Consider the following 21,859-nt stretch of genomic DNA (forward strand, 5'->3'; position numbering starts at 1 on the left):
AACCAAATCCGATTCCGGACAGGTAGGACCCGGAATAGATTCCAGAAAAATTCAGAGCAAGCCGGAATCGATTCTGACGAAAACTTATTTTTTCCCATCACTAGCTCAAACCGACCAGGCAGGCGTATAGTCAGTCCCCTTGCTACCGTCTTGAATACGAGGCTTGAACCCAAGAAGAGCATATCGATAACTATACCACGGGATCACGCATTTTGAAATTATTAATCCAAAGTTTTCATAGTTTATTCGTAGCAATTCCCACCTGCGTACATATCACGTACTATTCGATATCATGAAGTGATGTTTGAAAAAAGACACATCTTGAAGTAGACTACAGTGTAGAGAGGATGGGATAAATGGTAAACAATCGTTGCAATCACAAGAATAAATATTAGATTCCTAAAACACACACACACATAAATATTGTAGATAGGTTAAGTATTTGATTCCACAGATAAACAATTGCTTCCACAGTTTCCACCAAAAAAAAAAGTATGACCATTTCATGTAACCCTAGAAAGTAAGCTAAATCACTCCAATTAATCACACAACGCAAATTCGATTTTACGAGCAACATAAAAATACTCTGAAGAGACTTATAAGGTGGTAGAGCTAAATTGTGCACAAACTTGGTCCGTGAGACGGTTGAATGAATCCTCTTAAATGTAAATCGTCTCTCTCTATTTCACTCATGCACACACAGGCATTATGGAACGCATTCTGCTTTTAAGTTGTAGCCATCGTGCTTCCGATGGCGAGTGCTTTTTTGCTTATCTTTTGATTAATAAATCGAGAGTACAGCGAACCGCCCGGATTTCGCCTGTTGGGACCACGAGGAATGTGATACGTTTGCTAGAAGGGAAATAGAAATGTGTTAGCTGCTCCGGAAAGCAATTCAGAAACCTCCCTCAGCACTCCATTGCGCCAATTCTTACCGCATTTTCGTGTGGAAACAGCGTCGTAATGCAGTACGCATAGTTCTCCAGCTGCGGGGTGGTAATCTTCGTCTCGAACTCCATATGATAATCGATAATGATGGCGGCCAGCTGATACTGCAGCGATTTGCTCAAGCTGCCCAAACATCCGCGCGCAAGGATCGGCTGCCCGATCGGGCTACTGCTCAGCACGTCCTTTAGCGTGCCCGGCGTCATTGGCCACTGAAACGAGCGGTAGGACACGGGAGCCGCACCATCCCGCTGACCGTTCGCTTCCCGCTCGCCGAACAGCTGTACCGCCGGCGGCAGGCATTCGTCCCAGTTCGGTGAGGTGAGCAGCTGCTGTTTCAGCGGGGTTCCGCCCAGCAGATCGAACGACGCCGACGACGCCGGCGACGGTTCACTGTACCGTTTGCGATCGCCTATCGATTTAATGCTTTGGCACGGCAGCCCAATCTCGTCGCGCCACTCGAGGAATGCTTCGCGAAACAAAATCTTCGACCCGAGCGGCTTCCCCTCGAATAGTACATCCACGTCCTCGATGCGCATTTTGCGCAAACACTCGACGTCAATCTTTTGCGCTGGAATGAGTCGGAATGGAGCGAGAAGTTATTGGGATGGGCAGGAGTTTGGATGTCATTTGAATGTATACCTTCCAGCAATTCCACCGTCTCTTGGGTAACTTTCAGTCTGTACAGGCAGAGAAACCGAAGGTCTTGCTGGGGCAGCGGCTGCCCATCATCGCCGGCCGCGACAAGGCTGTTGAACAGTTCCGCCTCTTCGCTGATTGGTTCACATTTCACCGTCATGTTGCCGTTCATCTCTCCTACGCTACACGCACGCACTAGCAATTGTATTATGGTAGGAAATGCTTGTGCTTGGGAGGGTTAAATTACGATTCCAGGCTCACTATTGGACGAAGATCGAGATCGCCAAATTGTTTACCATCATCACTTGTTTTTTTTATTACTCTCGTTTGCTTTTCCGCTGTCAAGCCAGTTGTTTATGGATGTTTGGCATTTGACAGCTGATGGCAGTGTTGCCAGCTCGCTATACGAAAAATCTATGGTTTATTTATTGAATTTTGAAACAACAAAAAATCGCTAAATCGCTTGAAATCCTCGTAAACGATCTAAAATTTATCGAACTTCATCCCAAAAAAAAATGATCTTCTTTTTTGCAACGTGGTTCTCTTCCCATTCCCATTGCAGTTTCTCCCCAACTCGTTCCACAAGCCAAGCCCCCAGAAGGGACCATGAAATCGCTCTTTGTACCTTCCCCCACCAGCAGGCATCGAAAATTTGCCATTCATCCACCTCTCACAACGAAACAGGCAATCAAGGTCGGAAAGGCTGCTCCTCTACTATCAGCGCCTGATGATCCGCCAACCAAATGGCAGTGTGTGCGTGCGAGGACCGCGCACCGTACGGTGAGTCGCGAAAACAACCCCCACGAACGTGAACCCGACCGCTCAGTCTGCTTGCTGCGAGCATCACGATCGAACGAAAGCGAACTCGCTGGACACGGGAGCGCGTATCTCCGTTTGGCGTTAGATCGGCTTTGCTTGCTGCGCTACGTCACACTGTAACTAGGGTGCCAACCACCACCACCTCCACCACCTCCTATCAATTTAAATACTCCCTTCTTCTCCCCCTTTCCAGGTATCAGCACATACGCCACGCGGTTATCGTTCCTTCCGTACGTTCGTGTGTGTGTGGTGGTGTTGTTTTGCGTTGTTGGTGCGAACACTTGCCGCAGAATAAGAAGGCACAGAGGAGGGAGTAGGGCAAAATGTCAGCAATACGCAACCTAACGACTGCGGCAAGGTTCCTGTCCGCTAGGTTGGCCCCGAGCCAAGCCCGATCGTGGGGCGGTACGTTCGTTGTGCCCGCCCGGTCCATGCAGCACTATCCGATCGATGAGTATCTGTTCGGATTGACGGAAGATCAGCAACAGGTATGCATGCAGCAGCGGATGGAGCCTTTGAAGATAGTCGTGGTGATAATTTTGCATTTCATTTGTTTTCTTTTTTCTCCAGCTGCGCCAAACCGTGTTCAACTTTGCGCAAAAAGAATTGGCCCCCTTGGCACAGGAGATCGACAAGCAGAATGAATTCAAGTAAGAATCCTGTTGTAGTTCCAGCGATTAGTACGTCAGCGTACGAAGCGTAACGTTGCGTAATGCCAATGGGAAAGCATAATGAGATATGGCCAATGGGATGCAGCAATTCACACATTTCACATTGCCATTTGTAAATGCACTCAGAAATCACACCTTAACACATTTTTAATTTCCCTCCTTATTCTGTTCCATTTTAGAGAGATGCGCAGCTTCTGGCGCAAGCTGGGCGAGATGGGAGTGCTCGGCGTGACGGTAAAGCCCGAGTACGGTGGGCTCGGCGGATCGTACCTCGACCACTGCATCGTGAACGAGGAACTGTCGCGTGCGTCCGGCTCGGTCGCCCTGTCCTACGGTGCCCACTCGAACCTGTGCGTCAATCAGATCCATCGGCACGGTACGGACGAGCAGAAGGAGCGCTACCTGCCCAAGCTGTGCAGTGGCGAACACATCGGCGCCCTGGCCATGTCCGAGGCCGGCTCGGGCAGCGATGTCGTGTCGATGAAGCTGCGGGCCGACAAGCACGGCGACTACTACGTGCTGAATGGTAGCAAGTTCTGGATCACCAACGGCCCAGTGGCGGACACGTACGTCATCTACGCGAAGACGGACACGAGCGCGAAACCGCAGCACGGCATTACCGCGTTCATTGTCGAGCGCGGCACGGCCGGGTTCACGCAGGGCCCGAAGCTGGACAAGCTGGGCATCCGGGGCAGCCCGACCGGGGAGCTGATCTTCGAGGACGCGAAGGTGCCGGCCGGCAACATTCTCGGCGGGCTGAACAAGGGCGTGTACGTGCTGATGTCGGGGCTGGATCTGGAGCGGCTCGTGCTGGCCGCCGGTCCGGTCGGACTGATGCAGGCGGCCTGCGACGTGGCGTTCGAGTATGCGCACTCGCGCAAGCAGTTCAACACGCGCATCGGCGAGTTTCAGCTGCTGCAGGGCAAGATGGCCGACATGTACACGACGATGAACGCGTGCCGGGCGTACCTGTACTCGGTGGCGCGGGCCTGCGACCGCGGCCAGGCCAATCCGAAGGACTGCGCGGGCGTCATCCTGTACTGTGCCGAGAAGGCGACGCAGGTCGCGCTCGACGCGATCCAGATCCTCGGCGGCAACGGGTACATCAACGACTATCCGACCGGGCGGATCATGCGCGACTGCAAGCTGTACGAGATCGGCGCTGGTACGTCCGAAATTAGGCGCATGCTGATCGGGCGCGCCCTAAACAAGGAGTACCAGTGATGGTTGAGGGCGGAGCAGAGCGAAACCGACAGCAAACACTGACCGACGCTGCCATATCGGCGTTTGGCTGTGGTTGACACAGCAAAACGACCGCCAATAATTCCAAGCAAAAAGTGCATTTACTAGAGTTAGTGTCTAGGGAACGTTTTATGAAAACGTTTGGTGGAAAATTGAAACCCTTTTGCTACTCCCGCTAATCTGTAATATACTGTTGCGTATATTTTAACTTCAAAGCGAGGTCGTGAAACCGAAACCGAACAATGGAAAGAAATGATTTTACGCTCTATCCCCCAACGTTTGGTTGGGCGGGATAGGCAAATAAATAGAATTCAATTCAATTAGCAACATTTAAAAAAAGTAGCTCAACTAAACAAATCGTCCCCACCGTCCAAACATTCGCTGGAGTTGCTGCCGTCGAACGCAAAGTCAAAGCTGTCCGCTACGTCATTACTACTATCGACCGATTTTTTCCTCTTCTGCGATTTGCTGCGCGTCTGTTTAGCCGGGCCGGCACACAAAAAGTCCAGATCGTCCGCTTCATCGGCAGCAGCATCATCACCCAGATTCATGTCGGGAAGGTCGCCGGAAAAGTTCAGATCAAACTCACCGCTCGAACTTTGCATCACAAAGTCCAGGGAATTGTTGCTCGCCGAAGTGTCTATCATCTCGCCGATGTTGCAGTCCTCCTCCGCGTCCAGCTCCATCGGTTCCGGGTCGCTCTCCTTCACCGCCGGCTCACGGGTAGACGACTTGGCAGTGTTCGACACTGTCGGTTTGTTGTTTCTGTTTGATTGTTGCTGTTGCGGTTGCTGTTTCTGTTGCGCTGTGGCTTGTTGAGGTTTCTCTTGCTGCACACGTGGCTGCTCTTGAGCGCCATATTCTGGTTCCTTTTTCGAGTTCGGTTGATTGCTGTTGGAACCACCGCCCTTACTGTTTCCACCGGACGCTCTGGCAGAAGGGTTGCTTGAAGAGCGATGGCTGCTGGACTGCTGTATTTGGACCAAAGCAGGCGCGAGTGCTTTTTTGCACTCCTTACGGCCGGTTCCGGCCATTGCGACCCGCTTCTGTGGGGACTTTTTCGGCGTCCCTGGTGGCGGCACTTTGCGCAACGGGCGTGCAGCAGCATTTTGCACATTGGCCGTATTGGCGCCAACCGCCTTCTTTGGCATTGGTGCTTTGGGCACTGCGAAATCGTTGCGTTGCTGCGGATTTTTGCGATTTTCGGCCGGCTTTACATTTTCCGTGTCGTTCCCGTTGCGCTCTTCCACTTGTGGCGTAGTAACCTTTTCGCGACAGTCCGCCATTTTGGATTTCTTTGCGACCGTAGCAGCAGCATCTCTGTCAGTTTGTTCCGGGAGCGATGACTTAACCTCACCCGGTGCTGCTTTGCCACCCTTTCTCATCGCACCCTTTGGTGGCTTTGCTTCGTGGCGCGCTTTCTTCCCGTTGCCCTTGTCAACGACGGAGTGGGCTACATCCTGCAGCTGATACTTGCCGGAATGGATGGTGCTGAGGTGCGCCAGGATGTCGGGGAAATCGTTCGGATTCTTGAAGTTCAGATCCAACTTCAAGTCCATGCTGGCGCTTTCCAGGTTCCAGTCGATCGATTCAAACATCGGCGAACTGTTCGCCTCCCGATCCGCTTCCACCCCACCGGTGCCGCCCGCATCCTTCCGCCCATCTTCCGACCGCAGATCGGTCTCGCTGCTGTGGTCGTCGTGCAGGTCGTCTCCGTGCTGCTTCGTAATCCCCGCCAGCTTGATGCGCAGCTCCTCCGCCCGTTCGAAACCTTCGCCGATAGCGATCAGCACGTTGGCCAACTCGCCCTGCTTCCGGTCGAGCATGTCTTTACGCTTGTGCGTAATCTCATTGCTGACCTGCTCCAGCTTGGCCAGCTCCTTCTGTTCCGCGCACAGGGTGGCCTTCTCCCGGTCCCACTGCTTCACGATCGGCGTGCTGGCGAGCTTCACGCGCAGCTGGTCCTGCAGCCGCAGCACACTCTGCAGCTTCTGCAGCTCGCCCTGGTCGAGCAGAGCCTGCCGCGACTGGCCGAGCAGTGTCTGCTCGCCGCAATAACGCTGCAAACCGTACGATGCCTCCCGGTACTTCTCCACCACCTGCCGGACGATGGTGTGGTGATCGATGGCAAGCTGTTCCTCGAACGCTCCGCTGCCAAAGCTCGCCAGTCCCTGCTTGAGCGAGAACAGTCCTGTTGGATTTTGGACACCATTAAAAAGCGAAGTTTTTCAATTAGACTAAGTGGAAACAGATGGCCACGGTGTAACTCACCGAAATTCAAACGACGCAAATCGTCCCGGTGCACTTTCTTCAGCTCTATCTGTTTGTGCAGCTCGGCCAACTGTTCGAGGTCGTTGAACGACGCATCGTGCGAGGAGGACGATGAATTGTTCGACTGCAAACATAAAACGCGAGGCAAAGTGTGCATAATGCGTCACAGTGATCGAATTTTCGAAGGCAAATGAAAACTTACCAAGAAGTCGGCGAGAATCTTTTTCACTTCCTGCTGCGCTGCCTCGTCCATGATGTGCACCGGGCGGTAGTGTTGTTGTAAATGAGCCCAAGCATGCCGTGAGGCGGCAAATTTCTACTTTTAGTACTAAAAACGGCTACTTCGATTGGGATTTGGTACGACGTCGGGTTTTAGTACAGATGAAAGCAAAACAATTCCCCTGCTTCAGAGTTCAGCAATCCCCTCAAAATCATTCTAATGCGAGAAATACATTACAATTCCGTTTAATTATTTTATTCTCCTTTTTTCTCACATAATTTTTTCATGAAAATCGATAAATTGCAACAAATTTGTGAGTTTTTCTGCGGCATGACAAGGGACAGATCATAACGCGAGGCTATAAACACACGCGCGATGCAACAAATTACTGCAGTTGGTGAGCTCGCGAATGCTCCAAATCGGAGCGATTTTCCCTCGCAGGCGAGCGTTTTTGAAAGGCGGAATGACAGTTTTTGCCCAGCAGGAATTTCACATGATTATTGACGTCTGTGATTCAAATAGGACCTGCATTAAGGCGTTAACAAATTCAAACTGGAAATATGATTTGTTTTAATATTATAAACAACCAACACATTTGGCTGGCAATTTTTTTTTAATGAAATCTATTTATTTTTAAAGTGATATTGGATTGGCAAACGTACGAAAAGTCTCCAACAAACAGAAATTGAGCTCATTAATTCAGAGAGCATTCATTCGGATTCGAATTGACTCCGGAAAGAAGGTCCTCCCAGCTCGCTAATTGAGGTCACTAATTCAGAGAGCATTCATTCGGATTCGTTTTGACTCCGGAAAGCAGGTCCTCCCAACATTATCCGGAGTCGTTCGGAGTCGTCTGGTCGGACAGACGGCCGACTCCAGATGATTCCGAACGACTCCGACTCTAGGTGGAACTAGTGGTTCGGATTTTGACTAACAATAGCCGAAGTCAGATCGACGTCGCAGGTGCGCTCCAAAGAGCACATCACTAGGAAAGACCACAAAATATTCATGGAAATCCTAAATTTTCAAATCCAATTGGATTTACAATAAGACCAGCCCAACGAATAACTTTATGATTGCGCTCAAACGCTCCCGTTACGTTTCGGCTTTTGAGAGATAACAAAAAACTTCGTGTTATTTCATGGTTGGCCCATTTTATTATTTCGAATCTATTTCTGTTTTCGTGATCGCAATCGGTTATTTTTATCGTATTAACCCGGCTATAATTGTTGTGGTTGGTTGCATTGCGTGTGCAGCAGTTGTCGTCCAGGAAGTTAGAATAGTGCTGGCTTCTTCCCTTAATGCCCGTGTGTTGCGGAACCAAAGGAAGAGGGCAATATGATGATAAAACAACGCAACTTTTCTGCTTCTTCGACTTAGTACATGCAACAAACAGCACACTGTCTCTACCCCCAGGGTCCGCTCACACTCATCTCCCGTAGAGAGAGAGAGAGAAAGAGGAAACACGAAAGGCTCCCTCCTTTGCTCCTTTTTCTAAAAAGCGTACGTCGCATAGCGGTATCTAGTAGCTTGTCGGTTATTCGGAACAGTAAAGTAATACAGAAAAAGTGAGTACAAGAGAAAGAGAGCGAGACAGCGAAGGGTTATTGGTTTTGTAACAGTTAATTTTGTCTTGCAAATACACCATTTTTACTAGCGGCGATCGCCTGTGATTGTGTGGCTAAAGGGTATCAATCCCATCAGCACCAGCACCCAAGACCGATCGCTACCGGTAAGTGTGTGTTGATTTGGATGTTATTATAATGGTTGTTGTTGTTGTTGATGTTACTGCTGCTGCTGCTGCTGTTCTGACTGGCTGGACATAACTAATTACACTAAGGTGCGTGCTGTTCCCCGTCTTAACCCAGCAGGGCCTTAACTTCGTCGTAGAATACGAGCACCAGAGCGCCACCAGTACCACGCAGGACGTTCGAGAAGGCGCCCTTGAAGAACGCGCCGGAACCTTCCTGCTTGGCGATCTTGACCCAGCAGTCGAGCGTGTTCTTGTACATCACCTCCGACTTGGCACGGCCAGACTGCATCATCATGCGTCGTCTGACGGTATCGAAAGGATACGAAATAATACCGGAAGCCGTCGTCACCACCTGTGTGAAAGAGGAAAAGAATGTTTTGGTTAGCATTATGTGTTGACAGTGGTATTTTCAAGGTATAACACAGTAGTAATACATTTTACATATCCATTTCCATGATCGGCTTAAGATGGGCTGAAATATCCCCAACATTGAATTAAGCTCATTCCATCATTGTTGCAAATTATTGATTTTTCGAAATCAACTGATACTCCCACCAGGGTTGCAACCAATTCATATAGTAGTGATCGCTCCAAACTTTTATCACAATGTATCAAACACTCTCCTAATTCCAAAGGTACACATATGTAACACACAACACGCATCACATGTCTGCGGATTTGAGATCTTCCGTCCTCTAAAAGGTATGCGCTGTGTCACGTTGTGTTTGCCGTAGTCGTTATTGCCACGCGTGCTGCTGCTGCTGCTATCTTCCCTTTTGCGGGGGCAAAGCCGTACCACTTTTTCAAGGCTAACACAGAGCTCGCTCCTATTCACACCAGTTAAAAGCGGTGGCCCTGCGCAGCTGATAAGTGATAACAACCCAGACTGCGGATACCCTTGTCACCAGAACAGCGGCTCCACTCAAATGCAGTAAAAAAGAAATTAAGAGAGGTGTCAGCAGCACGAGGGGGGAAAGGGATTTCGCCAACTTATCATGTGATTGCTGTAAAAGCAGGTTTCTGTAGCATCGTTTGCTTATTTGATCGAAAATTAAACCGTATTTGCAACATTCACAACAGCATAAGAAGTGAAAGAATTATCGATTGACCAAACCAACCCGGCGCTCTGCTGCTGTTCGTGACTGTTCAAGGCTATTCAGCGAGGGGGCAAGACTCTGGACAAAATGATACGTTACGTCACATTTACGGGCACGGACACACACACAGTGCGCGCTCATTGTAAATGGGACACACCGGTGTGTTACGTAAGTATCAGCGAAAAAAAGGGTTCTTGTGGCGAAAAACAAGGATTAACGAGAATTTCTTCTAATTAAGAATTGTTGTACAAAAGAAAAGAACCCACGAAGTGAAGCTTATTGAGTTAATAGCATCGCGTATTTGAATCAATAGCGATTAAACGTGCATGTGGATATAACGGATTGGGGGGCCTTTCCTCATCATATACCCACACCGGTCTATTCTCAAGTGGCGGTAGGAGGTTTCTCTGTTTCCTATAAATATCCGCTACGTAGCTGTGACGACGTTCCGCGTCTCGCCATTCTCGTTTAACGCTTAAAAAGAAAGCAACAAGAACACTAAAAAAACAAACTCTTCAAGATGGCATAGGCTGAGCGAAAAAAAGGGCGACACACGCGCCACACAGTGGTGGTAAATGTTTCGAAATCTTTCACTCTCAACCCTGAGGTGAGGAAGGGTCGAACTGTTTGTCGAGTTCGCGTTAGCAATGTGCCACACCACACTCTGTTTGCAGCCTTGTCTTTTGCGAATGTAAAGGCCTCGAAGACAGGGCCATAGGCGAGATACCAAAAGGGCCACATGATACTATGCGACGAATGTTTAACATTTGTGTTGTCTTGTTGTTAAATTTGCTTTTAAAGATGAGTAGGAAACATGACCCAATTAACAAAATGTGATTTTCTCAGAAATATTCCTAAAAATGCACAAATAATCGTTCGTATAGCTGCATCGCGTAACAGCGGCTAGAGGAAACCTACGCCTAGAGGCGCAAACCATTCGCTCGTTGACGTCGATTTTCTCCATCAATTGATCCGACCTTGGCGGCAACGAGTAACCGAGGAAGCTTGACGCGCTGCCATTCTGCGCTGTACAATAGAACACATCTTTACCCACCACCCCTTTCCACTGGCAGCCATCAGAAGGCGGCTAATGAAGAAAGTAGACGAGAATTGGTGGCAAAAGAAAAACGCAGCTTCTTCTACATAAAAAAAAGGTTAAAAGCAATACGTGGAAAACCGGGAGGAACGGTGAAAGAAAAAAAAAAAAAGGTGGCCTTTGCTCTAAATATAACCGGGACAATATGAGATGAGAGCACGAGGCAACCTGTGACGGTTGTTATGGGGGGCCTACTACTAAACACACACATGTGCGTATGTTTTTGGGGCGGGGGATTGTATAACCATTGGGGTGGTGGTGGTTTGGAGTAAACCGCCGCTGTTATGCAAGTGTGTGCGTCTAAGAACATACGCATTTTCAGTTTTCAGGTGACATCTTTACATGATGCAGTTAAAAAAAAAATACTCTGACCGATTTCTGCAACTTTGATTTACGTACAAAAGTGTGGGCGGGGGGGGGGGGGGGGGGAACGTTTGTTTGGGGATGGTATTCTTTTGCCGTAGCAGCAACAGTTTTTGACACTTGCGTCATGACCTGCGCGTCATTCACCAATCTTCTTGACCGTTTGACAGTCGCACTTCCTCCGTTGCCGTTTTTTTCTTCCACCCCTAATCCTGCCACCGGCCAATGTTACACAACGGTGTTGATAAGAACAAAAGCTGCAAAGTGAAGAAACCTCAAAATTCGAATTTAAGATAGTATTTCAACTGTATTCTCTACTCCTCCACCTTTTACGTAACAGCTAAGCACATTTTCAAATGCGTCTCATTCATCTTCATCAGCTATTTGCAAGAAATTTCAATGTCAAAACGACATTCTCCTGCTGCTCTCACTCTGCTGGAGGAGGCCGCCGTACGACGACGTTTGTCAAACGCAAGCAGGCACATGTGTTTTGGTTTGCAGCAAAGTCATCAATCGGAGAGAAATACGTCTTACTATTACTATGCTCGCTTCCTTCTTATCAGCGAAATCCGAGCCAATGGCCACAACTAAAAAACAATCAGATAGCCCCCCAAGCACATGTTACATTTCCCCAATATACCCCGTGTACTTGCTACGCACAGCGGCTGTAGTGGAGCCCAGTGCTGACACACGGTTAGAAACCCATAGTTCTTCCCCCTTAGCGTTAATGAGTGGTTCGCGGTGTTGAAGGAACCGGAGGACAGTGCAGGTCACGAACAAACAAACGTGCTCCTTCCTCCGTCCGTATGTAGTTAATCGCGAGAAGCCCCATTTGTCACAAATCGAACTGTGGCAACTGAGCAAAACAACCGCCCAGAGTCTGTTTTTTAGCGCGATCGATTGGAAATGGTTATGTAATGCGCAAAACACGCGCTGTAGCGTATTATTGTGCTATTGCTGAGAAACATAAGTCCGACCACTTACCTGTGCGATGGCCCAGGAGACGAAGATGGAGGTGTTCTTCGGGTCCGGCAGCATTCCCTTGGCAGTATCGAAGCAACCGAAGTAGGCCGCACGATAGATGATGATACCCTGAACGGACACGTTGAATCCACGGTACAGACCAATGATACCGTCCGACTTGACCGTCTTCTTCAGACAGTCGAGCAGACCGTTGAACTCACGCTCGCCGGCACCGCGACCAACGTCCGCACCGAGACGGGTACGGGCGAAGTCGAGCGGGTACACGAAGCAGAGCGACGTGGCACCGGCGGCACCGCCGGATCCGAGGTTACCCAGGAAGTAGCGCCAGAACTGGGTGTTCTTGTCGACGCCGCCGAGGAACACCTGTTTGTACACATCCTTGAACGCGAAGTTCAGGGCCTGGGTCGGGAAGTAACGGATCACGTTGGCCAAGTTACCGCGCCAGAAGGCACCGATTCCCTGCTCCTTCGGGATGCGAACGAAGCAATCGACGATACCTGCAGATTGAGTGGGGTTGTTGTGGGTGGGAGAGGGGGAGGGAAGAAAAGAAGAAAAAATCGTTAATAATGTTATTTGCGTGTACGTTATGCAACCCCGTTCTGGCCAAATGGTTGAGAAAAAGAAATTTTACGCACTCTATTCCCTAACCTTGGACCACGCGCCGACGATCCTTCTAGAATATTTCCAGGGCTGAACCCTGTGATCTGTTACATAACCATACAAAATTGTGTATCACGTGAAGTGTGCAAAATCCCCGCACGACAGCTAGTTTCATTTTAGCATTGAAAGTATTAAGCTAAATAGCTATGTTTTAGACATATTTCGTAAAGAAAAAGCTCAAGTTTTCTTCATTTTCACACCATGCCCTACCATAATGCTGGTTGGGGGAAACGGAGCTCGTTGCGAAACACCGTGTTCCTCTCCCCGACTACTTGAGCCATGCTCGCGGGGTTAGGGAGAAAAATCAATATGGCGACCGGGGCAACACAACCGCACATACATGCCGACAACTGTGTGCTGCTGTGCTCTGTCTATTCTACCTTCTCTCACACATTCATACTACAAGCCAATTATGCCAGCCACCTGCAATTTCCATCGACTTCCAGCGGGCTCAAGGCGATGAGAAAAAGCACTTCATTTAAGACATCGAAAAGGCATGCTTTTTCCCAACTTCAAGACTTCCGTCACGAGACCACGTTGTGAAGTTCATTTCTCCCACAAAGACCGGGACCCGGTACCGGGGCGGTATACTGGCACTATTACACGCACACACACACACTCGCACACCATTTGGTCGAGAGCTGGCAAATTTCTGTCTCTGCCCAACACACACACACACACACTCACCCTTGTACTGCTGGTCGACGGCGATCTGCTTGGAGGCAGCCTGGACCTGGAGCAGCAGCTTGACGCGTTCGATCGGTGCTACGGCCGTTTTCGAGACAGCGGCAGAGATACCACCGGCCAGGAAATCCTTGGCGAAGCCATAGGGATCAGCCTTCTTGGTCATTTTCGATGGATCTGGTCTGGTGACGCTAGCAACTGTAAGAAAAACCCGGCGGAGCACGCGGTCGAGGGCCTTAACCGTTCGGAGGGCACAAATCAAGAGAATGAAAAGATTTTGCGAACCACCACGGCTTGCCACTTGCAGTATCGAAACGGGCGCGCGGGCCGAACAGTGCCGAACGTTGCCGAGCTATTGCTACCAGAGTGACCAGAAATACCGATTTATCTGTATTCCAACCGATTTTTTATATGCCTACCGATTCACAGATGACCGCCCTAAAACTACCGATTTTCCATTTATCCTACCGAAAATCACAGATATTTAATTTTTCAGTCGTTTAAGCTTAATCTGTGGCGCTTAGGATGCTGTTTCAAGGATTGCTAACCTCATTAGCTACTTATCGCGCTGATGCACGTTTGTTTGCCTGGCACTTTTTATTTTTATCCGTTAAAATTTAATGTTCATAATAAGTAGAAAATGTCAGTTGCGTGGATTCCGAGAATTTTTCGTCAAAGAAAACCATTTAAATTTGAATTTGAATCTCGCTGTCGGCGGTTAAAGCTTACCCGACAGACAAAGAGAATGAAATTTTCAGGCGAGGGGAAGGTAGAAACACACAGTGGGGGTCTGGCCCAAGATCGGATCCGAGGTTCGTTGTTTTGGGCTGATAATTAATGAATGGCGGATGGAGCGCTACCACAGGGAGAATGCGTTCTCTTGCTCCTTCTTCTTCTTCTTCTTCTTTTTGGCACAACAGTCGCTGCCGGTCAAGGCCTGCCTGTACCCACTAGTGAAGTGGGCTTGGCTTTCAGTGACTTATTGCTACCATAGCAGGATAGTCAGTCCTACCTATGGGGGGTCGGTCTATTCGGGGCTTGAACCCACGATGGGCATGTTAATAAGTCGTTCGAGTTGTCGACTGTACCACCATCGAGATTTATATGGGATTTGACAGATAACGTCGGACGTGCGATTTCGTCGTCCGACGGTATCTGTTAAATCCCATATAAAAATTTGACAGGCCGTCCGATAAAATCGCATCCGATGAGCGTTGCCACGAGCCTAACCGCTGAACCAAATCTAATTCATATCCTAGGTAAAGGATGCATATTCTTTTGAAATGGAACTTTCATTTTGCGCATTAGTACCCCCCCCCCCCCCCATCACGCTTAACACTTCTTTCGCTTTCACTTCTTTTAACACGAGTTAAGTCTCGAGTTTTAACCTACCGAAAACTACCGATAAAATATTGTTGTGCCTACCGAAAACGGCCAAAATAATCTGGCCACACTGATTGCTACGATGCTGGCGGCGGTTTATAGTGGCGGCTGTGGGTGCTTGGATTTGTTATGTAAGCGTGAACAAGCTTTTTACGCTGCAACAAAAAAGGAATTTTGCGAAAAAATGCTTGCGAAATGATGGTTTGTAGAAGATAAAAAATAAATAAAGGGTTATAGACAAGTAATTGAAACATCAGTGTGAAATAACGACCAACCAACAATATATTTGGTCAAAAAGGTCCTGCCTTTGATAAGTATCAAAAATAAGTTGCACCGGTACGTTGCGATTGTTCAGTTAGCTTCAATTTCTGTTATTTTCCCCTAAATTTATCAAATGTTCACAAACTAAGCTAAATTTTGTATTTTAGTGCGTGTCCTAAAAATCGAATTATGCAAGCCGGTGCAAAAAAAAACCTTATCAAATGTTCTCTGGGCCTTAAGCCTGTCAACCCGCATGGTGACCTGGAAATCCACTGTGCTGTGCTATCAAAACAAACGGCAGCAAATGTAAATACACGTCACAGCGAGCTGGTCTACGAAAAAGGCATCGGAAAAGCCGGTCCCCGCTTGCAAATTGCTGGCAAATTCCATTTCGCACCCATACCCACACGCCATTCCGCAGAAGCATTTTTATTGCCGCAGAAGCGCTAATAACATACAAACACAGTCGGGTGATTTTATCGTACTAAATTAGTCCACTAAGCATGGAGGGCGAAGCAGCAGTGACGAATCCGGTCGATAGGAAAGTGGCACTGATAACAGGCATTACGGGTCAAGTGAGTAGCTAAAGTGGCTGCCTCTCCTCCCCTGCAATAGGTGTCACTACTCTTTTTTCTTCCAAACAAACCCCCCTCGAAAACCCGCAGGATGGTTCATATTTGGCTGAATTTCTGCTGGACAAGGGCTACGAGGTGCACGGCATAATAAGGCGCGCGAGCACGTTCAACACGTCACGCATCGAGCATCTGTATGCGGATCCGCGCACGCACCGGGAGGGCAAGATGAAGCTGCACTACGGCGACATGACCGACAGCAGCGCGCTGGTGAAAATCATTGCCCAGGTGCGCCCGTCCGAAATATACAATCTGGCCGCCCAGAGCCACGTGAAGATTTCGTTCGATCTGAGCGAGTACACGGCGGAGGTGGATGCGGTCGGTACGCTCCGGCTGCTCGATGCCATCCGTACGGTAGGGCAGGAGCGGACGGTCCGCTTCTACCAGGCATCGACGTCCGAGCTGTACGGCAAGGTGGCGGAAACGCCCCAGAACGAAAAGACCCCGTTCTATCCCCGCTCACCGTACGCGTGTGCCAAGATGTACGGGTACTGGATTGTGATCAACTATCGCGAAGCGTACGACATGTTCGCCTGCAATGGCATCCTGTTCAATCACGAGTCGCCGCGCCGGGGGGAGAACTTCGTGACGCGCAAAATCACCCGCTCGGTGGCCAAGATTTCGCTCGGCCAGCAGGAGTACCTGGAGCTGGGCAATCTCGACTCGAAGCGCGACTGGGGCCACGCGAAGGACTACGTCGAGGCGATGTGGCTGATGATGCAGCAGGAGCGGCCGGAAGATTTCGTGATCGCGACGGGCGAAACGCACTCGGTGCGGGAGTTTGTCGAGCAGGCGTTCCGGTACATTGGGCGCGAGATCGAGTGGCGAGGTACGGGCGTGGATGAGGTGGGGGTAGAGAAGGGCACCGATACGGTGCGGGTGCGCATCAATCCCAAGTTTTTCCGCCCGACCGAGGTCGACCTGCTGCTGGGCGACGCGTCTAAGGCGAAGGCACAGCTGGGCTGGTCGCCGAAGGTAACATTCCTGGAGCTGATCGCCGACATGATGGCGGCGGACATACAGCTGATGAAGAACAACCCATCGGCCTAAGCAGTTTGGGGGAGGCGCGAGACAACGATTGGGCGATTGAACGTTTCTTCTTTTTTAACGTGTTAACTATATCGAAGGTCAGTATTTGGTCCGTGACACACGGGATGGAAAGTCCCCGCAGGGTTTCACACCTCGTTGGGGAAGATTTTATTTTAACCACAGTGGGGTTGCATGTATTTGAAAGAGTGGATATAGCGGCCATTGGCGCATTTTATTTTATCACTGCTATCCACTAAAAGCACATTATCGGAGGGAGAAAACTAGCCAAAAATGAACAAATTAATCCACTAGGCGTAATCGGGAATTCGGACAACCACACAATTGCGCATATTCCATGGCAATATTTTAAATTGTATCAGTTTCTCTATCCAATAGCTCTCGCTAGTAATAAATTATCGAAAGTGAACAAAACTATACATACCTCGAGTTTGCTTATTCTTAGTTAATTGGGGAGAGTAGTTCACCAGCCTGGGGACTATTTCAATAACACTGATTTATTCACCTTTAAGATGGTTTCTCGAGCCTTTTCACATTCATATAAGCTAGGCTTTTCCGACACCGAAGAACTGCTTCTCTTCTTACAATTTCAGCCCATCACACGACTCACCGAAACGGGTTATAATTAACACGATTGTTTTTCGTACTATCATTACCTACGGGTAGGAGAGAAAAAAACCATGCAAAAAATAAATCATCTCCTACTGTGTCTCTCTCTCTGGGTAAAGTATCGTATTCTGCTCGATCTTTAGGCTCCCGCAAGCAAAGAGCATGTATTGCGCGCCGCACGAGCAAACTACTTCAATGGTCCTTCCGATTCCTGGTGGTAGCTCTTGACGCGCGAAAAGTACAGCGGCGGATACTTGGTTGTGGTTAGCTCGAACTGGGTCGTTTTCTCCTGATTGTTGCGCTGCTGCACCATCGTGTACTGCTTCCAGTGCAGCTGGCTGAACGGCCGCTTGCCGGTGCTCACAATCTGTAGCTCCATCAGAAACGTTTGCTGTCCATATTCCGGCTCAATATCACGTGCCTTGCGACCGGGGCGTTGCATTTGTCCGGCCGCCGATGGACGGTTGCGCTGTATGACCACAATAACGATGTCGTCATGCAGTCTGTACCAACAAAAAAAATGATGCAAAATTATGATCAATAAAGGGAAAATGCTTCCTTCTGGTTGTCCTTCATGCCATTACCGATAGTGTCCGCGCAGTATTTCATTCTGTGTGGGGACACGTTGCTTTAGCCGCACGACGCACTGCTGCGGCTCATCGGCGGTCGTCATCATTAGCACCTTCCCATCAGCGAAGAAGCGAAAGTAGCGATAGTATTCTACCAGCTGTATCGGGCGATAGAACTGGTCCTGGAAGCTGTTCTCCCCCGACCGCAGGTAGCTCGTCCGGCTGATGTAACACCCGTGGAAGAGTATGCGCGGCCTGTTGATGTACATCTCGCGCCAGGAGCTGAACGGTGTTCCCTTCAGCACACCCAGATTAACGCCCCAAATCCTGCAATAAGTGCAATTGTTGTAGTAGAAACAAAATACATGTCATAAAAGATGAATTAAATAGTACCTCATGCAGGCATGACGCCATATTTCGGGATCTCGCGCAAGCAGATAGAAACCGCGACAGACCGACGCAAACCGCTCGAGCGATTTCAGGTCCAAATCGTTCGACACCACCCAGCGCAGAATGTACAGGATGACCTCCATGGGCAGATCGGAAAAGTGGGCCGAAGTGACGATCAGCTTGCGGTCACCACTCGCCCGCTCGAACAGCTTTCCCGACCGAGCCATCAGCGTTTGAAACCGCAGCCCCAGATCGACACCTTCCAGGTTTTCCTCGTCCTCGTCAATGTTTGTCTCCAGCATGCGCTCCATCAGCCCGTCCACCTCGGCTGCAGCGGTTGTCGCTTTGGCGTGCTTTTTGTCATACACCCGGAACTCGATATCGGGCACGAGCTGAGTCGCCCGGCGGTACAGCCGCATGGCTTCGAACACCTTGCCGCTTCGTTCCAGTTCCGAGCCCTGCTGGAACAGGAGGCGGGCTTGCTGCTCGATCGAATCCTTCCCATCCCCCACATTACCGCCAGTCGGAGCAACCGTAGCAGCGCTCGCAACGTGTTGCTCCTTCTTCAACTCCTTTTGCCACTGTTCGCGGAAATCGTCCAGCTCGGAGCGCTTCGGGCTGGTCGCTTCCGACCCGCTGGTAGTGGAGGAGGACGAACTCTCATCGTCATCTTCCTTGCCGGCGTCACTCGACGTCGAATCCATCGTAGGCCGAACGGGTGGCGGTGCTTCTAGCGGGTAGTTCCTCCTGCGCGATGCTTAAAAGTGACGGCGATGCCAACCAATCCTAGTGTGTCCGCTCAAGCCGGGATCGTGGCGTCGAGATAAGTGTCACGCTGGTATCGTGCTAGTTCACGGTCACTGTAGCGAACAACTTTGGAAAGGGATGAGTGCGACAGATTGATAATATGGACGAAATACGGCTGAAAATGCGAACGCACGGGATCCACTTGCACCATCCAACTGGCCATAGTCCGTTTGCACTGTGCGTGAGACAAGAAACAGGTAGCTTCCTTTTTGCTTCCACCCGGGGGAGAATTACTTTAGCCTTTCTAATCGCTTAGATCCGCCAATACCGCTCCGAAAAACGGCTCACTTTTTACCGTGGGCCATTTTACGACTTGCAGAAGGACGTGAAATTCTTTGCTTTGACAGCGACTGTTTCAAAACAACACAGGAAGGGGAAGAAGAAAACGAAACGTCAAATGTAAACAAACGGCGATTTCCTTGCGCAGAGCTGGCTGGCAACCGTGCCGGCAAGGTGCCTAGTGGTGGGTTTATGCTGTGGAGAAAAATGACTCCAGAACATTTGGCGGTAAATAGCTCGATTTGAGCTTTGAATTTGGAATTTAGTTTCGTAATCTGATATTTTAAAGTAATAAATTGTATTTTGAATCAATGGTAAAACATTTCGGAACCAGATTTCTTGCAAATCCAAAGCAGCTGCCGTTCGTTTGTTGTGTTGACAGTTGGCGAATTGTCACGCTTGGCGCCATTACACCGGGTCGTTGTTTATAGCTGCACGGCATGCGTTGCCCGTAGGACGGACGAAACTTGCTCCTCATTTCTGTACGGTGAATTGTTCAAGCAAAGAGCTGAAACGCCATGGCGAGTGTTAATGAGGAAAAAAGGAAGGATACGCCCTCGCCCGCAAAGCATGTGGATAGTGTAAATCATGAAGAAATCGAAGACACAGCCCTGCTTGCGATACACATCGCGGGCCTGTGCATGAAGGAGGACAAGGCGGACGTTACGTTCGTCGTCGAGCAGGAGCGCATACCGGCGCACCGTGTGATACTGGCGGCCCGGAGCGAATACTTCCAAGCGCTGCTGTACGGTGGGCTGGAGGAAACGAAGCAGACCGAGATTGCGCTGCAGGTTCCGCTGCAACCGTTCCAATATTTGCTGCGCTACATCTACTCCGGCAGCATGTCGCTGAAGGATATGAAGGACGAGGACATACTGGACACGCTCGGGCTGGCCATCCAGTACGGATTTCCCAGCGTGGAGAAGGCAATCATCAACTACCTGTCGCTGCACGTGTCCGTGGGCAATGTGTGCGCTATTTTGGACGCCGGTCGGCTGTTCGATCTCGCCGACCTGCTTGCGGTGTGTGACGAGTTTGTCGACAGGAATGCACTCGCTGTGCTGCGGCATGAGACGTTCCAAAATCTCACGTTCGAGTCGCTGTGCAGATTGCTCGATCGGGATCAGTTTGATGCACCGGAGGTAGATATATTTCTTGCCGTGCATAAGTGGTACCAAGCGAAGGAAGACGCAGGTGCGGATCAGTACAAGAAAATATACGACAAGGTGCGCTTTCCGCTGATGTCCCACAACGAGCTGGTCACGGTGGTGCGACCGACCGGGGTGCTACAGTCGGACCAATTGCTGAACATTGTGGCCGAGAAGGAAACGCTCTACAAGCTGCGTAATCGTGGCGTAGGTAAGAATGTCGTTTTGCTGTAGGTTTGTTTACATAGCTTTAATTGCTTTCCCTTTCCTCCCCGGCAGTGCCAGGAGAGAACGTAGTGAAGGATAAAATCGTATGGTCACAGCTGTACGATGGAAGGATACGATGTGCCGATGTCGTGTTGAAAAAAGCGCACGTCATCAACAAGATCGAGGTGTGCTATAAGATGAAAAGCGCAGACAATGTGGTCTACTGCGTTGATGTATCACTCGATGGGGAATGTTGGCACCGGCTAGCCGCACTGAATCACAATAAACCCACGGAAGTGGTGCACTTCCGGGCGCGGGAAGTACGCTACATTGAAGTGACCACGTCCGACAAATATGAAGATATTGATTCCATAAAGGCAATGTTGCACATGAAACAGAAAAAGAAGAAATGGCATTCCACTTCGGATTAGAAGAACATGCACCACTTGTATTCGGGTGTGCATTGGATTACGGAAACGAATAATTCGTGTTGTATGTATTACGAAGGTGATTTTCATTGTTTTTTTCACAACAATCTAGTGGATTGTTGAAAGAAGATATTAAAAATGAAGAATGAGTTATACCGTAGAATGAATCATATCAATACTACAGGGTATCTGAGAGCCATTATCATAAGAATCTGCTTGATATTTCTACTTATAAAACGAGTTTTTCTGCTTAAATGAAACATAATAAGTGATAACCTCCAACACTAGGGTAGAAGCGGTATCATTCTGCATAAAAAAAGTTGAAGTGAAACCAGGAAACGATGCCTACAAAGAGAAATATTGGCCAATAAAAAAGTACAAAAGTATTTGTTTTCCATTTACTATTTTGTATTATCGGCGCAATACACAAATCAAGCAATAAAATCGGAGAGTCTTTGCGGAACAAAGAGCAGAACGCCATTGTGATTGTGTAAACCAGCTAAAACATACAAGCCTATCAAGAAATAGAATCTCAACAACAGGTCCGATCCCATGTAGTCCCACGCGCTCTATAAAACAATCCGAAAAGACCCAAACGGATCACCCCCATAGCAGCATCCACCAAACGGTGACGTGAAGATCGTTTCGGCTTTAT

At 49.2% G+C, this 21,859-nt stretch overlaps 7 protein-coding genes across 9 annotated transcripts; 3 read left to right on the forward strand and 4 right to left on the reverse strand.

Annotated features, from left to right (window-relative positions):
• Positions 1–210: 210 nt before the first annotated feature.
• On the reverse strand, positions 211–2,223 carry LOC120949190 (uncharacterized). Its single transcript, XM_040366286.2, has 3 exons — positions 1,588–2,223; positions 936–1,516; positions 211–852 (listed from the first exon to the last, which is right to left on the reverse strand). The coding sequence occupies exons 1-3, from the start codon at positions 1,754–1,756 to the stop codon at positions 727–729; spliced, it is 876 nt and encodes a 291-aa protein (XP_040222220.2). The 5' UTR covers positions 1,757–2,223; the 3' UTR covers positions 211–726.
• A 184-nt stretch (positions 2,224–2,407) lies between these two features.
• On the forward strand, positions 2,408–4,524 carry LOC120949186 (isovaleryl-CoA dehydrogenase, mitochondrial). 2 transcript variants are annotated; one of them, XM_049606971.1, is made up of 4 exons: positions 2,428–2,519; positions 2,597–2,891; positions 2,974–3,053; positions 3,254–4,524. In XM_049606971.1, exons 2-4 carry the CDS (start codon positions 2,727–2,729, stop codon positions 4,296–4,298), a joined length of 1,290 nt encoding a protein of 429 aa, XP_049462928.1. In that variant the 5' UTR covers positions 2,428–2,519; positions 2,597–2,726; the 3' UTR covers positions 4,299–4,524. The 2 variants fall into 2 exon arrangements, with proteins under 2 accessions (XP_040222217.2, XP_049462928.1); XM_040366283.2 differs by having other exon boundaries at positions 2,408–2,891.
• A 111-nt stretch (positions 4,525–4,635) lies between these two features.
• On the reverse strand, positions 4,636–7,016 carry LOC120949182 (uncharacterized). Its single transcript, XM_040366276.2, has 3 exons — positions 6,790–7,016; positions 6,588–6,711; positions 4,636–6,507 (listed from the first exon to the last, which is right to left on the reverse strand). The coding sequence occupies exons 1-3, from the start codon at positions 6,838–6,840 to the stop codon at positions 4,661–4,663; spliced, it is 2,022 nt and encodes a 673-aa protein (XP_040222210.2). The 5' UTR covers positions 6,841–7,016; the 3' UTR covers positions 4,636–4,660.
• Positions 7,017–8,411: 1,395 nt separating this feature from the next.
• LOC120949188 (ADP,ATP carrier protein 1) lies at positions 8,412–13,727 on the reverse strand. The gene is made up of 3 exons (XM_040366285.2): positions 13,448–13,727; positions 12,101–12,597; positions 8,412–8,912 (listed from the first exon to the last, which is right to left on the reverse strand). The coding sequence occupies exons 1-3, from the start codon at positions 13,608–13,610 to the stop codon at positions 8,667–8,669; spliced, it is 906 nt and encodes a 301-aa protein (XP_040222219.2). The 5' UTR covers positions 13,611–13,727; the 3' UTR covers positions 8,412–8,666.
• A 1,558-nt stretch (positions 13,728–15,285) lies between these two features.
• Positions 15,286–17,186, forward strand: LOC120949264 (GDP-mannose 4,6 dehydratase). The gene is made up of 2 exons (XM_040366460.2): positions 15,286–15,663; positions 15,754–17,186. The coding sequence occupies exons 1-2, from the start codon at positions 15,592–15,594 to the stop codon at positions 16,768–16,770; spliced, it is 1,089 nt and encodes a 362-aa protein (XP_040222394.1). The 5' UTR covers positions 15,286–15,591; the 3' UTR covers positions 16,771–17,186.
• Positions 17,187–17,243: 57 nt separating this feature from the next.
• On the reverse strand, positions 17,244–19,508 carry LOC120949263 (F-box only protein 9). Of its 2 annotated transcripts, XM_040366459.2 has the most exons (4): positions 19,276–19,508; positions 18,339–19,208; positions 17,961–18,272; positions 17,244–17,879 (listed from the first exon to the last, which is right to left on the reverse strand). In XM_040366459.2, exons 2-4 carry the CDS (start codon positions 19,037–19,039, stop codon positions 17,564–17,566), a joined length of 1,329 nt encoding a protein of 442 aa, XP_040222393.2. In that variant the 5' UTR covers positions 19,040–19,208; positions 19,276–19,508; the 3' UTR covers positions 17,244–17,563. The 2 variants fall into 2 exon arrangements, with proteins under 2 accessions (XP_040222393.2, XP_040222392.2); XM_040366458.2 differs by having other exon boundaries at positions 18,339–19,508.
• A 208-nt stretch (positions 19,509–19,716) lies between these two features.
• LOC120952639 (BTB/POZ domain-containing protein 9-like) lies at positions 19,717–21,673 on the forward strand. The gene is made up of 2 exons (XM_040372067.2): positions 19,717–20,780; positions 20,849–21,673. The coding sequence occupies exons 1-2, from the start codon at positions 19,940–19,942 to the stop codon at positions 21,205–21,207; spliced, it is 1,200 nt and encodes a 399-aa protein (XP_040228001.2). The 5' UTR covers positions 19,717–19,939; the 3' UTR covers positions 21,208–21,673.
• The last annotated feature ends 186 nt before the right edge of the window (positions 21,674–21,859 follow it).

This window comes from Anopheles coluzzii, chromosome 2 (genome assembly GCF_943734685.1).
Source record: "Anopheles coluzzii chromosome 2, AcolN3, whole genome shotgun sequence".
Classification (NCBI taxonomy): domain Eukaryota; kingdom Metazoa; phylum Arthropoda; class Insecta; order Diptera; family Culicidae; genus Anopheles; species Anopheles coluzzii.

What these genes read in the sequence shown, in the direction of transcription:
- LOC120949186 (XM_040366283.2), top strand. Translation starts at nt 2,727, where the DNA reads ATGTCAGCAATACGCAACCTAACGACTGCGGCAAGGTTCCTGTCCGCT. An exon ending in TGACGGAAGATCAGCAACAG is followed by an intron (nt 2,892 to 2,973) that starts GTATGCATGCAG and finishes TTTTTTCTCCAG; the next exon opens with CTGCGCCAAACCGTGTTCAA. An exon ending in GACAAGCAGAATGAATTCAA is followed by an intron (nt 3,054 to 3,253) that starts GTAAGAATCCTG and finishes GTTCCATTTTAG; the next exon opens with AGAGATGCGCAGCTTCTGGC.
- LOC120949188 (XM_040366285.2), bottom strand. Translation starts at nt 13,610, where the DNA reads ATGACCAAGAAGGCTGATCCCTATGGCTTCGCCAAGGATTTCCTGGCC. An exon ending in CGTCGACCAGCAGTACAAGG is followed by an intron (nt 12,598 to 13,447) that starts GTGAGTGTGTGT and finishes CTCAATCTGCAG; the next exon opens with GTATCGTCGATTGCTTCGTT. An exon ending in TCTCCTGGGCCATCGCACAG is followed by an intron (nt 8,913 to 12,100) that starts GTAAGTGGTCGG and finishes TCTTTCACACAG; the next exon opens with GTGGTGACGACGGCTTCCGG.
- LOC120949182 (XM_040366276.2), bottom strand. Translation starts at nt 6,840, where the DNA reads ATGGACGAGGCAGCGCAGCAGGAAGTGAAAAAGATTCTCGCCGACTTC. An exon ending in AGATTCTCGCCGACTTCTTG is followed by an intron (nt 6,712 to 6,789) that starts GTAAGTTTTCAT and finishes TTATGTTTGCAG; the next exon opens with TCGAACAATTCATCGTCCTC. An exon ending in TTTGCGTCGTTTGAATTTCG is followed by an intron (nt 6,508 to 6,587) that starts GTGAGTTACACC and finishes AAAATCCAACAG; the next exon opens with GACTGTTCTCGCTCAAGCAG.
- LOC120949190 (XM_040366286.2), bottom strand. Translation starts at nt 1,756, where the DNA reads ATGAACGGCAACATGACGGTGAAATGTGAACCAATCAGCGAAGAGGCG. An exon ending in GACGGTGGAATTGCTGGAAG is followed by an intron (nt 1,517 to 1,587) that starts GTATACATTCAA and finishes GACTCATTCCAG; the next exon opens with CGCAAAAGATTGACGTCGAG. An exon ending in TGTTTCCACACGAAAATGCG is followed by an intron (nt 853 to 935) that starts GTAAGAATTGGC and finishes TTTCCCTTCTAG; the next exon opens with CAAACGTATCACATTCCTCG.
- LOC120949263 (XM_040366459.2), bottom strand. Translation starts at nt 19,039, where the DNA reads ATGGATTCGACGTCGAGTGACGCCGGCAAGGAAGATGACGATGAGAGT. An exon ending in TGGCGTCATGCCTGCATGAG is followed by an intron (nt 18,273 to 18,338) that starts GTACTATTTAAT and finishes CACTTATTGCAG; the next exon opens with GATTTGGGGCGTTAATCTGG. An exon ending in ATACTGCGCGGACACTATCG is followed by an intron (nt 17,880 to 17,960) that starts GTAATGGCATGA and finishes TTGTTGGTACAG; the next exon opens with ACTGCATGACGACATCGTTA.
- LOC120949264 (XM_040366460.2), top strand. Translation starts at nt 15,592, where the DNA reads ATGGAGGGCGAAGCAGCAGTGACGAATCCGGTCGATAGGAAAGTGGCA. An exon ending in TAACAGGCATTACGGGTCAA is followed by an intron (nt 15,664 to 15,753) that starts GTGAGTAGCTAA and finishes GAAAACCCGCAG; the next exon opens with GATGGTTCATATTTGGCTGA.
- LOC120952639 (XM_040372067.2), top strand. Translation starts at nt 19,940, where the DNA reads ATGGCGAGTGTTAATGAGGAAAAAAGGAAGGATACGCCCTCGCCCGCA. An exon ending in GCTGCGTAATCGTGGCGTAG is followed by an intron (nt 20,781 to 20,848) that starts GTAAGAATGTCG and finishes CCTCCCCGGCAG; the next exon opens with TGCCAGGAGAGAACGTAGTG.